Below are 16,145 nucleotides of genomic sequence, written 5' to 3' on the forward strand. Positions count from 1 at the left end.
TCTGCATCTTATCACCCAGCAGGTTTCCCTACATATTCTATCTCCTTCTATCCAAGGTCATCTTTTCTAATTATATAATTGATTCAAAACCAAACCCAAACCCATTGCCCTTGAGTCGATTCTGACTAATAGCGACCCTACAGGACAAAGTAGAATTGCCCCATAGGGTTTCCAGGGAGCGGCTGGTGGATTCAAACTGCTGACCTTTTGGTTAGTAGTTGAGCTCTTAACCACTGTGCCACCAGGGCTCCTTATAATTGATTACGTTACAAATAATCTTTACGGAATTCCTGTTTCCTGGCGGCCCCTCCTCACAACCTTGTTTTAAATACATCGGTGACCTCTGACCAGGTCCTGTAATGGTTTGATTCCTGCTACCTCTCCAGTCTCTTACCACTCTCTCTTTCTCTTGGAGCTTTCCTTCTTGGAAGTATAATTTTACGAGGATCCTGCCTATATATTCATTCCCTAGTGCACAGCACGGTGCCCAGTAGAAGTAGGTACACAATAAATATTTGTTGATAATGAATAAATAAGTGAATGAAAAATTCCTATAAAGAGAAGAACTAAACTCAGTGCCTGGATGTCCTAGGTGACATACTCCTGTACTGTAGCTGGCCATGGGATTGACTCTGAAAGGTGTGTGTTCACATGGGATTGTTCTTTACACACAGAAAATCATGAGGGAAATTTACACTTGGTGTTGAAATAAAGTTTGTAAATGCATTTTGGAGCACAATGAGAGGTGTGTATTAAAAACACGTTAAGTGTATCAGAAATACCACAACATACCCTGCAATACCTTGGGCTGATTTGATGATAATTTAAGTGCCCTGGAGATGTGTGTTTTATGTAGAGAATGATAGGTTTTTCACTTTACTAAAAATGGGTCAAAGATTAGTGATGGTTTATAATACTAAGACAGAAGTATTTTTATTATTCATTTTTATTTGTTGGCCAATGTTAGTCTAAATACCAAAATTTGATGCTTTAGTTTTCTGGCTTAAATAGTGCATGGAAAGAGGGAACGTTCAGTCTTATAGCTAAAATTTAGATCAATGTATTCTGGATGACAGATATTGAGTATTTCTGTCACCTCTTGTAGGACCTGCAAAGTATGCTAAAATTCTGTTTGTTAATAAAGAGTTTTAAAACATCCATTGGTCACGAAAACTGTCTGTGGCTCATAGACTTTTTGATTCTGCCGTCTCTCTCTCTCTCTCTCTCGGTTGTCTCCATTTTTTCCTGCTTCTCCTTCCCCAGGTTACCTGCCATACATTCTGAATTCCTTGAAGAAAGTCTCCCAGAAAGCCATAAAAATGAATGGGTAGAGTTCCTAAAAATTTATTCTAATCCTTCCTCTTATTTTTTCATCTTCCCGTGGTTTCTTTTGGGGCCAGTGTTACTTTTTCATGGCTGTCAAAGTTTGTTTCTTTTTGGCAAAATTTCAGGGAAGCAGCAAATGGATGCAAGATGTTGGTTGAATCATCATGATAGCAATGATAGCAGTTTGGGTGTTTGTATTTCCCATGGTACCTAAAGTATAAGTATATATAGTAGGAATACAATGTGTATCTATTTTTTGATTTGTTAATTGATTGCACATGATTACTTATTGCTATTTTTTTTTTTTTTTTTAAGAAATCTGAGCCTGGCTACTAACTCGGTATTCCCTAGCTGTCCATTCATTCCTCTCAGCCTCTGCCACGGACCAGTTTCTATTCTAGGCACTGGCGATTCAGCAGTGAACAAACAGACAAAGTCTTGCATTCATGGAGTTTATATTTCCTAATCTAGTGAGTGCTTAGGGAGTAAAAATGAAGTTTAATATAATACTGAGACTGTAAAGCATACTTAGAAAGCAGTATATTGCATAATGCATTTCAAAGCCAAATATGGGGTCTTTATGATATTCCTCAGGTGTAAAAGGTTGCTTTTATGATAGTGGGGTTTTCCTATTTTTTTGATCATTTTACTTTTAAATCTCAATAACTTACATCATATATAGGGAAACAATCTCTTAAAACAAAATTTATTGAAGTTTATTGCTCCTCTTCCACATGGTTTAGCACCATGTTTGAGATTGTTAGACAACACTGAGAAAAGCAGAGTAAATGAAATGGGCCTTTGTTTTGTGGACAGTTACCCTTGTGGTTTTTTTGTCACATCTTCAATGGAAGTTGCCTTGTTTTATAAGTACACCAAAACTTTTTGAAGACCCTGGATAAATAATTTTCACATTATCCACCCTGAGTCCCTTTCAATAGAGTTGATTATCAAGTATTAAAAATTACAGACTGTTTGAGGACAATACACCCCAAGGGGTGAGGTGGGGCTAGGGTTTCATGTACTCTGATCTCTCTCACTCAGAGTCAGCAAGCCGCTTACAGATGATTTTGAATGAGATTCAGCCACGGGATACTAACGATTACTTCAGTCAAGTCAAAATAGTGAAAGAACATGATAGTTTTGATTTGGAGGACTTGAATGCTAGTATGCCAGATATTGATACCTCTGTAGAAATCAAAGGTAAGGTGTATAAAACTGATATTGTAATCAGTGTTTAAGTGAAATGTAAAATGTACAAAATGCCCTTTTTATAGAGGGTAACAGACCTGAGAAGACCATTTCTTTCAAGTAAGGTTTTCTTTGAGCTTATAAATGATTTATTTTTGAGAATGAGTTTGTAAGATTTTTGCCAGAAAAAGGTGTGCCCAGTGTGGCTCGTAGGGTGCTGTGACAAACAGCCAATGAGTACCCACCTTGACAGCCCAGGTGTCAGGAGGGTGATGATGCACGATGAACCTGGCTTTGGACAAACATCAACTTCTTCCAGCAGTGTGGTTCACTTTTTCTACTGGGGAAGTCCTTAAAATCAAGCACTTTTGAAGGAAACAAACCTCATTAGTCAGTATAATGTGACTATCTGTTGTACCGAGCCTCCAGAATTTGAGTTCCCACAGCTTGTTTTAACATTAGTTGTTATTATATAATTTTCTGTTATGCTGTAAAAAGCCACGAGAAGCAGTAATATTTTAGTGATGTATTTATATTCTGCTACATTCACCACTAGATGGGGATGTTGCCTTGTGAAAATTTCTCTTTGTGATTTTTTTTTTTTTTTTTTTTTTTTAATTACACAAAATAACAAATATATGTTCATTGTAATAGTTGTAAACAATATACAGGTAAATGTAAATTAAAAACAAATTAAAGTCCTCTTTCACATGCTCTCTTGTCCCACTTCCTCCCTCTTTAGTGTATATCCTTTTAGACCTATTCTTTGTATTTATTGGAGCACTGGTGGTACAGTGGTTAAGAGCTCATCTGCTAACTGAAAGGTCAGCAGTTCGAACCCACCAGCTGCTCCTTGGAAACTCTATGGGGGCAGTTCTGCTCTGTCCTATAGGGTCACTATTAATTGTAATGGACTTGACAGCAATGGGTTTTATATATTTTTGTGTATGTACATTTATTCTTTTAGTTTAGTGGGCTTTTTAAAACATAAATGGTATTGCACTATAGCTATCATTTTGTTAACTTGCCCTTTTAATTTAATAGTGTGTGTTGGATATCTTTTTAAGTCAGTACTGAAATTCTCTTAAAACTAGAATAAGAGAGTGAGGGTAATTATAACTTACTGACTATGGGATTTAAGTGTGTTTTGAAAGAGAATTTGTATTTTCTTTTGATTTTAAAAGTCCCATCCTATCCCTTTACTGATGTAACAGCTACCTTCACCAAAATAGATGATTAAGTATATTCATTATACTCATATGGATGACAGACAGAGTTTGTTTCATTAATTTCCAAAGGATAGGCTTAAGTTTTGGAACATTGTTGTGTTTTATTTTTTTAATTTATTTTGAAAATAATATACTAAAATATATGTAGCGTGACTTAAAATACTTTTATTTTAAAATTTATTTTGAAAAGAATATATTATAAGGTACTCAGTGTGATTTCTCCTCGTAGCGTATGTTCGACAAATGCTAGTTATTTTCTCCTGAATAAATACAACGTATGACAAATTGGTTTGCTCAAGCAGATTATTCTTGGGGAAATTATGAATAAGCTTGTTCTAAGAAACCTGGGGTGTGAGTAATCAAGAGTGTCTAGTGTTGCAATAGATTTTTCTCTCTCTTTTTTTTAAGGTAAAGAAGGAAAAACATGTGATGTAACTGCTCAGATGGTACTAGTGTGTTGTTGGAGAAGTATGAAGGAAGTTGCTTTACTTTTAGGCACATTGTGCCAACTGCTTCCCATGCAGTCTGTTCCAGAATCTTCTGATGGATTATTGACAGTGGAACAGGTAGGGTAGATGTTTATTTCACGTGGTGTAATTTCTGGTCAAAGCATAAATCACAAGCTTTTATTTATAACCCAACTTAAAAAAAGCAAGGTTTTGAATTTTTCTTAAATAAAATCGTACAGACATCAACTGAAAAAAAATTATGGTTGTTTAGGAGCTTCGACCTTGCAATACATTTTAAAACCATGGTTTTTTTTAGAAATATTTTTATTTTTTGATTAAGGTGTATAAGTAAAGGTAGATTTTTACCTTTTAACTTCAATCTTACCATTTTATTTTTCTCTTTAAACATACAGAAATTGAAATCTTAGCTGAAATTGTCTATTTAGTAAAACTCCACAAACCTCTTAAATTTTACAAAGAAAAAAAGGTATGATAATGGGTCTTGTGTTTTCCACTACATTGATAATAAAGTTGCAGTCATTTAGGTTTTTTTGGCTGACTTTTATTTTAAGACCACAAAGTTAGTTCACCATCTGGGACTGTTCAAGTGACTTGACTGCAGTGTTTACAAGAAATTAGCTTACCACAAGCATTTCATTTGGAAATATTTTAGATTTATTAGATTTCTGTTTTTAATTGATTCCCTCTTCCTTACCATATGGTTTCAACAAATCCATTTCCCACCATTTTCCAGCAAAGATATACCATGTACTTTCATTTTTACCCTTTTTCAAATGAAGATAATTTTTCCCCTAGGGTGTTACAACATTCAAGAACAAAATAAATATTGTAGTATGCTGATGCTGATAATTTCTGTAATAATCATGTGACTAGCGCCATGGAAATCATGCTCATGTTTTTATTCTCACACTCTTTGTGGCTCTTACGCTTACATCTGGTTAACAGCTGGGCTTATAATGTTGCAAGGCCCCGAGATGGAGAAAGGCAAGGGAGAACTGTACACTGTGGCCATCATTATGTTCCTTGTTCTCTTCCAAATCAAATAGGCATTAGTGTCCTAGCATTACTTGCAGTCATTGCTGGTGACTGGCTCCAGTGCCAATGCCAACATCTTCGCTGAGGAATCCAGCTATGATTAATGATTACTTCACTGATGTTCACCATCTCGCTAAGAAGTAAACATGTGCTAACTCAAGCCCCTTGGCTTCCCAGCTTTTCTTTCCAAGGACAAGTTAAAACATCTAGTTTTTTCGGTTTGCCAGATAGTGCTAAAAAAAAAAAAAAAAAATGAAGAGAAACATATTTTGCTTTCATTGTACCTGAAAAAGACCTGAAAGCTTCCTATGAAAATCATTTTGCCTTGACACTTTGTACACAGCACCCAAATATTATGACTTTTATTTATAGAGGATAAACATGTGGAATTGGGAATTAATAAAAAATGAGAGATGTTTGTGTAAAAAAAAAAATAAGAAAAACAAAATACCAAACAACAGCAACAACAAAACGAAAGACTCAGAGAAGCCAAGAACTCTTCCACTGACCTTTTTCCTGCATAAAAAATAGAGCCCTGACTGTTTTTTTGGTAAAATAACAGTTTTCATTCTAATGCAGTCCAGCCATTTTTCCATGTGGAAGGTCATGTGGTGCCCTCACATACGTAGGTTTGAGAAGAGACTGAATGAGTGATCAGGAATATATATGATAGCACTGTTCTAACATTGAAACCCTAGTTTCCATGACAGACTTTATTCTTGATCTTGATGACTTTAAAGAAATGTCTCATGGAAATCCAGAGTCAGCAAGAAATTAGTGTTTGTTGCATTATTTGAGGAGTCCTGCTTTTAATAATGAGATTTTACTCCATGAAATTCCTGTAATTAAAAGTACCCGCATGTATTAAAACTTTTAAGGGTTAAAAATATAAACATCAGAGAAGAATGTCATTTACATTTAAATGGCTGGGCCATGCCTAAGGTACACTCTTCCTTCCAAGTGCATAGTCGCCCTGGCAACGCTAGATCTGCTGTGCACCTAGTGGCAAAACTGCTGATTAAAGAGTCAGCACCCTAGGTGAATGTGAGTACAGCAGACCTGCAGAGACGAAGGCAGTGAAGTGATTTGCAAACTCACTCAACTATTAATCTAAAGATCGGCAGTTTGAACCCACCCAATGGCTCAATGGAAGAAAGGCCTGGTAATCTACTTCCCTAAAAAAGTTGCTGTTGTTAGCTGCCCTCGAGTTGATTTTGACTCATGGCCGACGCCATGTAAAAAGACTGCAGCCAGGAAAGCCCTGTGGAGCAGTTCTACTCTGTAACACATGGGGTGGTGGAGAATGTAGAACTTGGATTTCTTATTCCCAAGAATAACTTGGGATCTACTTTTCTCTCAATGGATGAAAGAAACTGTTCCATACAGCTTCTGATACTAATGTTCAGCCTGATGCTTCTCCACTCACCCTTCGCTGTTATAATTTGAAATTCCAGGGCTGGAATATAGAAAAGCGAGAAGATTTCTTTTGTAGCCTAATTTTTTAAGCCCACCCTGATTTTCTGGCCCTTTGTTAAAGAGGCGATCGTTTAAATTCTACATATCTTAGTATAATGTATAAGCAGCTGAAAGGTAGGGGATTTTTGTTGCTGTACAAGAAGAACTGGTGCTCATTTGTAACACTGAGTTTTCAGTGCTGTCTCCACAAACTGTTAGAGCTGGAGGAATCACAGAGATGGTATTATTCATCTCTCTTGTACAAGAGGAAAGTGAAGCCCCTGGATGTTCCCTTTTTTGCCCAAGATCCCAAAGCTGGTTTGTGGCAGCTTTGGGATAAGAACCCAATTCCCCTTCCCAGCCTGTGTTCTGACATGGCACAGTGCTACCTGCTTTGTTCTGAAATGCTCATTTAATTTTTATTTTATGTTCAGTTTTCCCCTGCTTCCAATACCCAGCCACATTTTTGCAAGCAACAGGACAGTAAGGGAACTTGCTAACAAACGTTTAAACAAATGGCCCATTTCCCTAGATCACTTTTTGTGAAGCAACGCGTCCTCACCGGCTTCACCAAGATGAAAATGTGTTCATTCAGAGGCATGTCTGACTTTCCTCCTGCTGTGCAATCACGTAATGAAAGGTTCTTTCATAACTTCCCTTTCTGAGAGGCACAGATAAAACCAGCTCTGAGGGGTGTAAGTCGAGACCGTTAAAGAGTGAGCAGTGCACGCAGCCTTATCTCAACAACTTCCTGACTCGTGTGTGTCTGGGCGTCAAGCTGGAGGTTTCGCTGATGTAGAACTTTCGCTTGATACATTTTGTTGGTCCTTTTTCCATGGGATATCTGATACCCTGCGCTACTGATTTTTGGAAACAACTTCCTTTACTTGGTGTATTAATTTATTTGCTTATATATTTCCCCTCATATTCAAAAAAAGAAGCTTTTGGGTAGAGCTTTCATACCTGCTTTCCCCTTCTTAGTAATTATTGCTATGCAAATCACATGAATAAAAACAAGTGCCAATTATTAGAAATTAGCTGTTTTCTCATTCCTACTTTAGATTTCGTTGTAACTTTCACAATGCACGTGGCTAACTGGGTTTGTAGATTCCTTCTGTGTCTTTTGTTACTGTTTTAGATTTTCTGTAATGGGCTACAAGTGGGATGTTCAGTTATTAGCATTCATAGGTCTTAAATTGCCTTTTGTCTTTTGTTTTGCCAAATTTTTTTTTTTTTTTTTTTAAGAAATTATGAATTAAGTATTCATTGAATTACACTGAATGCAGGTTACCAGTTTATGCTTTGGAATGAAGTTGAGCATATAACCACATCGCTGAGTCATGTATTTATTGCCTGCCTTACTACTAAGGTGTTATGGGGATACAAAGAAGTATAACATGTGGTACTCTGACCTCAGAGGGCTTAAGTAATAGGGGATAGAAGACAGAAGTTCATTTTAAAAAGTCAGAGCAAAGTCAAAATGGCAAATGGTTAACAATTTGCTAGAAAGCAAAGACTAAACATTCTGGTAACAAGACATCTGAATACCCGAAAACTATTACCTGTGTTGTTATAGTGTGAGAGAACAGTGTTTGGGCTTAGAAGAAATCCCAAGTGTTAGTAATAGATCACTATACTAGAGAAGGTACAGTTTAAAACATCACTTATCTTACCGGAGTGTAGACTTTTGTAAAATATTCTATTTAACCAAAGTGGAATTAGAAACTCCCAACCTTTGACATTCCCAGGATTTTAAGAAGTGACTTTGTGTTTAAGTCAGAATTTAAATTAAGGTTCAGAGATTAAAGTCTCACTACTTTACAATGCAAAATAAAAAGAAAAATGGACATTTATTGATTGCTACTCCGTGCCAAGTACTCTGCTAAGTGCTCACATGCATAGTCTCATTTATTTTTCAGTTGTCCTGTGAAGTAGGTTCTAGTTTTATCCCCGTTTCATAGACGAGGGAACTGTGATTGCTTAGTGTTACTGAGTGTCTGAGCAGGGTTCCTGAACTCAGCGCTGTTGGCTCCGGAGTTCCCAGTCTTAACCACTGTACATACTATTTGTAGAAGTATCCCACCTATACTTAAAATCCTCCTGGGGTTATCTAGTATATAGTGAGTGGAGTTAGCATTAATTTTTCTACAGTATTTCTTTATACTGTACAGATAAAAGGTAAGTAATATATTTACATTTATCTTTTGTAGGTTTTATGTTCTCTCTGAACATTTAACTCCCCTAATTAGTCTGCTGGTGCATTATAGATGCCTGGAGACATAGCATATAGCTGTCCTCCTCCATAGAAACTTACACCCTATAAACCCACAGAACATATTAATTTACCTGTACAGGTATGTTTTATAAAAAAGTGAGAAGCAAGATATAAATTTAAAAAGACAGTGACTAGAAACTTAATTTGAAAAACAGAAATCAGTGCCAAATTTTTACATTCTACCTTAATTTCCTTCAGAAAATCCTGAGATTTATTTATTAAAGATAAATAAAGACGTTATCATGTTAAACGAAAGCTTTCTGGGAAATTTAAATGAAAACTCAGTAGTATATAGTAGAAAGGCGATTGAATTGGATTTTTCAGAGGACTTTTAAATTCTATTTCGTTTTTCAAATACAGTCTATTTCTGAGTCTGACTACTATCACTGATTTTCTGAGTAGTTTGGGTTAAATCTGTTCCCTGAAGTCTGATCATCCACTGGGAGGGTGTCAGCATGACCCATCCTCTCTGTCCCTTGCTCATAGACTACACTGTGTTGCTGACTCTTCCCGCCTTTTATAATTGGGTACACCCATACCTCCTTGCACTGTCTTCCTCTCTCTTCCAGCATGAAACCTCTACCTCAGTCAGCTAGGTCTGCCAACCCTCCCCAGTATATCCTGAGTTCATTCATAAAAAAGATCTAGCAAAGTATCTGGTCGGTGGTTGATGTTGTTAGTTGCCGTCAAGTTGGCTCTGACTCATGGGGACTTTATGTATACCAGAATGAAACAGCCCAGGCCTGTGCTGTCTTCATGATTGTTGGTATGTTTGAGTCCATTGTTGTGACTACTGTGTCAATCCATCTCATTAAGGGTGTCCCTTGTATTAGCTGACCTTCTACTTTACCAAACATGATGTCCTTTTTTAAGCAATTGGTCCGGTAGGTAGCAGGTACTTAAACTAGTTGCTGTCAAGTTGATTCAGACTCATGATGAGCCTGTATGTGCCAAAATAGAACTGTGCTCCCTAAAGTTTTCAATGGCTGTTTTTTTGGAAGTGGATTGTGAAGCCTTTCTTTTGAGGTGCCTCTGGGTGGACTCGAACCTCCAACCTTTCAATTAACAGCCAATCTCATTAACCACCCAGGGGACCTCAGCAGGTATTTAATAAAAGCTTATTCATTCTTTCTAGTCTCCCAGCCTTTTCTCATGTTAATTAACCTACCTGGAATGCATGCCCTCTTCCATTTTGGTCCATCCGAGTATCCTTCTTAAGGTCTAGATGTGAAGCCCTTGCTAATAATTATTCCTGTGCAAAAGGATCTTACATTTCTTAGAACTGTTATGCTTCTAATGAGTACCACCCAACATACTAGTTTTCTCTGCCCATCTGAACCGAAGGCCTCCTGAGGACAGTGATCTGGTTTTGTGCTCCTCTACTTACGTCAGCACTAAGCTGCTAAACATTTGACAGGGTGCTAAAGAAATAGTTACTGTCCTATTACAGGAATTTTATCCTCTCTTCAAAGGGAAAAATGCAGAATAAGCCTGGGTGGGTTTTTTGGGAGGTTATTGAGTACAAAATGAAATGAGGAAAATCTTTGTAAATCACACTTTTGTCTCTTGGACCTTATTCTGTTTCCTCGGGGCCAGGATTACCCATGGGTGAGGTCTGCCCTTGGGAAGACCACCCACTGGTCACACTTCTGAAATCTTTGATTTTATTATATGCTTTTTGGTTTAGGTCCTCTTTGAAGGGAGTTAGGTTAAAGGAAGCAGTGAAAATTTGATCTTTGCTTACGGAGTAGATGGTGAGCCATTGTAAGTCCACAGAGACACGCTGTACCAGTAACACTTACGTTTCTCTGAAGTGTGTTTAATATCTGTAACATTATGGAAAAAAAACTAAGGAAGTTAGAGAGACTCCATTTTTATGGCTTCTGTTTTTATTTTGTGTCTTGAAACACCTTAGAAGTCTTCTTTTGTTTTTCTAATAACAGAGATTGTGGTCGTAACAAATTAGCTAACTGGTGTTTCTTCAGATCCCCATTTTGTAGGATTAATGAGGTTTACATCTACCTTAGGGGTTGAATTCAGATTTAAGGCTTAGTAATTTTGCTCAAAATATACTCTGAAATTACTGTATTGAAGATAAAATGATAAGGCTTATCCTGACTGTAGCTATGTAGCCTTTAAAAAAATCTTAAAAATTGAGAGCATCATTAGATCTTTACAGGAAATCAGCTGAAGAACATGATACACAACTCTCTGGGATATTAAAGTGTTAGAATTTCATTGTGTACTTCTTTTCTGGTTCTTTGTTGGTCTCTTACCTGATTCTTGTTTCTCTAAATGTATCACTCATTGCCTCTCTAATCAGATATTCTTTGAGTGTTTATTATGTCTTTACTTTTCCTTTATTTGGAACCCCAAATGTAATCCAGTTGAATTGAAATGGATTACAGAATATTGCCTATTCTGAGCTTTTAGACTTATTAACTCATTTAATACAGTACTTTATGAGGTAACTATTGATATTAACTCATTTAATACAACAACCAGTGAGATAAGTATTGATCTAAGGTAAGTATAGTTTACAGATGAAGAAACTGAGACACTTGCCCATGATCACATATTTAACTACTCCTAGCGCTGGGTAAGGAGCCCTGGTGGAGCGGTTGTTAAGCACTTGGCTGCTAACTGAAAGGTCAGCAGCTCGAACCTACCAGCTATTCCTCGGGAGGAAAGACCTGGCAATCTGCTCCCGTAAAGATTAGTCTAGGAAACCCCATAGGGCAGTTCTGCTCTGTCCTATAGGGTCACTATGAGTCGAAATCGATTTTATGGCACCTAGCAACAGCAGCAGCACTGTGTTATCACCACTAACGTGTGTTTGCAGGACACTAGTCACTGTGCCTAGGTAGGTATGTCATGAATTGAATTATGTCCCCCAAAAAATGTGTGTATCAATTTGGCTGGGGCATGATTCCTGGTATTGTGTGATTTTCCTATATGTTGTAAATCCTGCCTCTGTGATGTTAATGAGGGAGGATGGGGGGCAGTTGTGTTAGTGAGGCAGGACTCAATCTACAAGACTGGATTGTGTCCTGAGGCAATCTCTTGATATATAAAAGACAGAAGTGAGCAGAGAGACAGGGAGACCTCATACCACCAAGAAAGCAGTGCCAGGAGCAGAGTGCGTCCTTTGGACCTGAGGTCCCTGTGCGGAGAAGCTCCTAGTCCGGGGGAACACTGATGAGAAGAAGGCCGACAGAGAGAGAAAGCTTTCCCCTGGAGCTGATGCCCTGAATTTGGACTTTTAGCATACTTTACTGTGAAGAAATAAACTTCTCTTTGTTAAAGCCATCCACTTGTGGTATTTCTGTTATAGCAGTACTAGATGACTAAGACAGGGTGTTTCTAAGTAAGCATATTCAAGACATCTGGGACAGCTTGCTTTTTCACACTACGGTGTTCTGCTGGGGAGACCTAGCTGACTACAGCTTTGGTCTGGAGGTTTATACAAAACCTGACTTTTCTATAGCCAATAGCTACCGGCCAGTGCACTTCAAGCACAGCCACCACCAATCTGTCAGTGGAAGCTTATGTGATGCTGAACAGGTTTCAGTGGAGCTTCCAGACTAAGACAACTAGGAAGAAAGGGCTGGTGATCTACTACTACTGAAAATCAGCCAGTGAAAACCCTCTGCAGCACAATTATCTACTCCTGTTGTGTGTGGAGTTGCCATGAGTCAGCAGACTCAAGGCAGCTACTACATAGCTCGCTGCCGTCAACTTGATTCCGACTCATAGCGACCCTGTAGGACAGAGTAGAACTGCCTCATAGGGTTTCTAAGGAGTGCCTGGTGGATTTGAACTGCTGACCTTTTGGTTAACAGCTGTAGCTCTTAACCACTGTGCCACCAGGGTTTCCACTGCAACAGCTACCGCCAAATCTAACGGTAGGAACACACCATCAGCTGAACCAATTTGACAGTTAATTCTGCACAGAACCCTCAGTCAACAACTGATTGTTGATCAGTTTGTAATCACGTGATTTAAAAACTTTAAATTTTCAAATTTGACATTTGTCTACTCTTGCATGAAGAAAGGCAACATGTAGGAAAGCGATTGTTTAGTGTTCTGGTAAATTCCATGGTTCTGACTCAGAATGAAGCCTGTCACTTTTTTAGGAGGCCCTGTGTACTAAATTTGCATTACCATTAACATTTGCCTGTCTCTAAAAGGTAATTATTTCACCTAGGCCTAGGTGTGTGAGGGTTGTGTGCCTCGCGTGATTTGCTGATAGTGTTTCATGACCTGAATTATCAAGAGCACACAGTGAGGTTTTTGTGAAACTGGCAGCTCACAGCTCTAGTGTAGTGGTTAAAGATGGCAGACTCTGGAACCAGCCTGCTTTGGATTCATGTGCTGGCTCCACCGCTTACTTGCTGAGTGACTTTGGATAAGTTACTTAGCCTTTCTAGGCCTCAGTTTCCCCATCTGTAAAGTGGATTTTATAATAGTACTTACTTCATAGGATTATTGTGAGGATTAGTGAAATATTATTAAAAAAAGTGCTTAAAATGGTATGTGTCACATAGTCAATGCTAAATGATGGGTGTCTGGACCTGGGTTCTAAATGATATATAAATAAACCTGCAAATGTGCACATAAATTGAACACTTATTTTTTATTTTTTAAAGGTAAGAGACGTAGGAGATTACTTTAAACAACACCTTTTACAGTCCAGGCACAGAGGAGCCTTTGAACTGGCTTATACTGGCTTTGTGAAACTCACCGAAATCCTAAGCAGGTAAAACAAAACAACTATCCTTTTGTGTAAGTTTTGTACAGACTCAGTATACAAACCATGCGCTTGAAGTTGTGTCTTTTGATGTTTAAAAGAGTAAGACTTCAGTTGGCGACAAAACTCTTAGAAGAAATTGTTTCCTTAGGTTTCCTTATGTGACTTACTACACATGACTGAGTGAAAGGTCCAAAGCACGTGCTGTCTCGTTGAAAGGGGATAGGAAGCAAACGCAAAGATTTTTTTGCTAAAAATAGCTTTGAAATTATGATGTCTTTTCATTGAATGAAATGAACATTTTGTCTGTTTGAAAATTACGCTCTCCAGTGTTTTTGGATTTGTGTATGTTACAGACAGAGAAACACTTTAAGGATTTTGTGTTTTGCTTCATCATTTTATCTGACAGAATAATTGAAAAGAACAGTAAGTAGACCAAAAAGTTCAGGGGCTTTTCCCACCCTCTTACCTAGAAAAATATTTATGTAGATTTCATATATTTAGAGAAATATATTATTATTATTATTCTTTTTTAGACATTATAGGTGCTGATAATTTCATTCATTCATATAATAGCTTTCCTCCAAAGAACTTGTGAGGAAAACCTTAAATTACTTAATGACTAAGTGTTCATGGCAAGTGTTCTCTAAATAAAAGGTAGTATTTTCCAGGAAAACATTTCCATTGCCTGGAAACTTTTTGAAATGAAGCAGAGTTCTGCCAGCCTTGTGGCCTCAGCAAACATTTTATTTTGGGCTGTTAAGACATCTACTCCTTGAATATTTTTGAAACACTTTTTTCACACTCCTGCTAAAAACATTTATAAAACATTTTGGCAGTTATGAGCTGCGGAGTGTCTTTAAATGATGCTTTCAAAATGTCTTCGACATTAAACTGCTGATGTTGAAAATATTTTATCTTTTCAACTCTGTTTCCAATGTAGACATGAATAGTTTTATCTCACAACACACTTCAAATCAATGAACTATATATTGAACACTAGCTGTGTGCATAGTACCGTGCTTGGTTTGGAGGGTGTAGTACTTCTTTATAAAACACCATCCCTGTTCTTAAAGACCTTATGGTTTAGTTCGGGAAATAAGCAGGGGTGAAATTCAAAATATTTAATTAGCATGGGCACTAGCTGGTCAGAACAGACACTGCTGTGAACACCCAGCATTGCTGTATGTTCGGATGTGTGCTGGCTGAATACCAGCCTGGAAGGTAAGACCAACACACTTGAAAGAAGGTAGACAATCCAGCATAATAAACTGCCAGATTTTGGGTGAAATTTATCAATTCTGTAGGGACAGCAGAGAAAAAGCAACAGGAATAGGCTGGTAGAACTTCATGGAGGAGGTGGAATTTATGCTAATGAATAAAGTTTAAGCAGATAGGAGGAAAAAAGATGGCATTCGTGAGCAGTGTTCAGATGTGTGCTATGTCGTTAGGTGAACGAGAAAGCCACTGTACCATAGTGGGTTGGAGTTTAGTGGGAAATACCATATAACTGGATGGATTGAGGTGATTATGGAATATTTTGAAAGCAGATTTGCTATGGAAGGGATGGAAAAATGCACTGAAGTTTTTGATCTGAAATAGATTCTAGGAGGCATCGTAGAATAGAGGAATAGCTATAATCTATGAGACAAGATCTTAGTTCTATTTATATCCATTTCATTTATTGGCAGTGAGGTTATACAGAAATTAGTTAATCTCCTTAGCCTCTGATCGCTTCATCTCTAGAGTAAAACAAAAAAAGAAAGTTTGTCCTATAAATGTTTGTCCTATAACAGATTCCTCTGGTTTTTGTTGTATGGCTCAAATAAAATACACATTTATGAAAATCCCACAAACGTAAAAAGCATTATAAGTTTGAAGTTCGTTGTGGGGTTGTTATGTAAAAGCAGTTTTTAGTTTGGAGGTGCTAGATTAGATATACTGTAATGACAGATTGTAGTGAAGAGAGCCTGGAATCAGTTATAACAATGTAGAGCTGAGATGACGGCTTCCTCTGTGATGATGGTTCTGGGAATGGAGAGAAGGCAGTGGTGTCTGGGTTAACATTTGGCCCCATGTAGTAACAACTCCACACATGACTATTAAATGCTTGGAAGTTGTAGACGTATTTTATTATGTTTCATGATTTTGTATGTCAGAAATTAGGTCAGGCTCAATGGGGTGATTCTTCTCCTCAGGGCATTTACTGAGATGAGTTGGTGGCATTCAGCTGGCAGATGAGCTGGTGAGGAAGGTCCAAGACAGCTCCACTCATATTTCTTTTTTTTGGTTGTACCTCAGGTGAAGGCTTACAGAACAAATAGTTTCTCATGAAACAGAAGTACACATGTTGTTTTATGACATTGGTTAACAAACCCACAACATATTAACCCTCTAACTTCTCAACCTTTTTT

At 37.6% G+C, this 16,145-nt stretch overlaps 1 protein-coding gene across 1 annotated transcript in view; it reads left to right on the plus strand.

The window, feature by feature from the left end:
* Positions 1-16,145, plus strand: part of THADA (THADA armadillo repeat containing) — a 379,793-nt gene that overhangs the window by 43,374 nt on the left and 320,274 nt on the right. Inside the window, exons 20-22 of the mRNA XM_023735532.1 lie at positions 2,371-2,529; positions 4,155-4,312; positions 13,631-13,740. Of these exons, the coding sequence (XP_023591300.1) occupies positions 2,371-2,529; positions 4,155-4,312; positions 13,631-13,740 (427 nt within the window). The remainder of the gene's footprint in view (positions 1-2,370; positions 2,530-4,154; positions 4,313-13,630; positions 13,741-16,145) is intronic.

Source organism: Trichechus manatus, unplaced genomic scaffold, assembly GCF_000243295.1.
Source record: "Trichechus manatus latirostris isolate Lorelei unplaced genomic scaffold, TriManLat1.0 scaffold00005, whole genome shotgun sequence".
Lineage (NCBI taxonomy): Eukaryota > Metazoa > Chordata > Mammalia > Sirenia > Trichechidae > Trichechus > Trichechus manatus.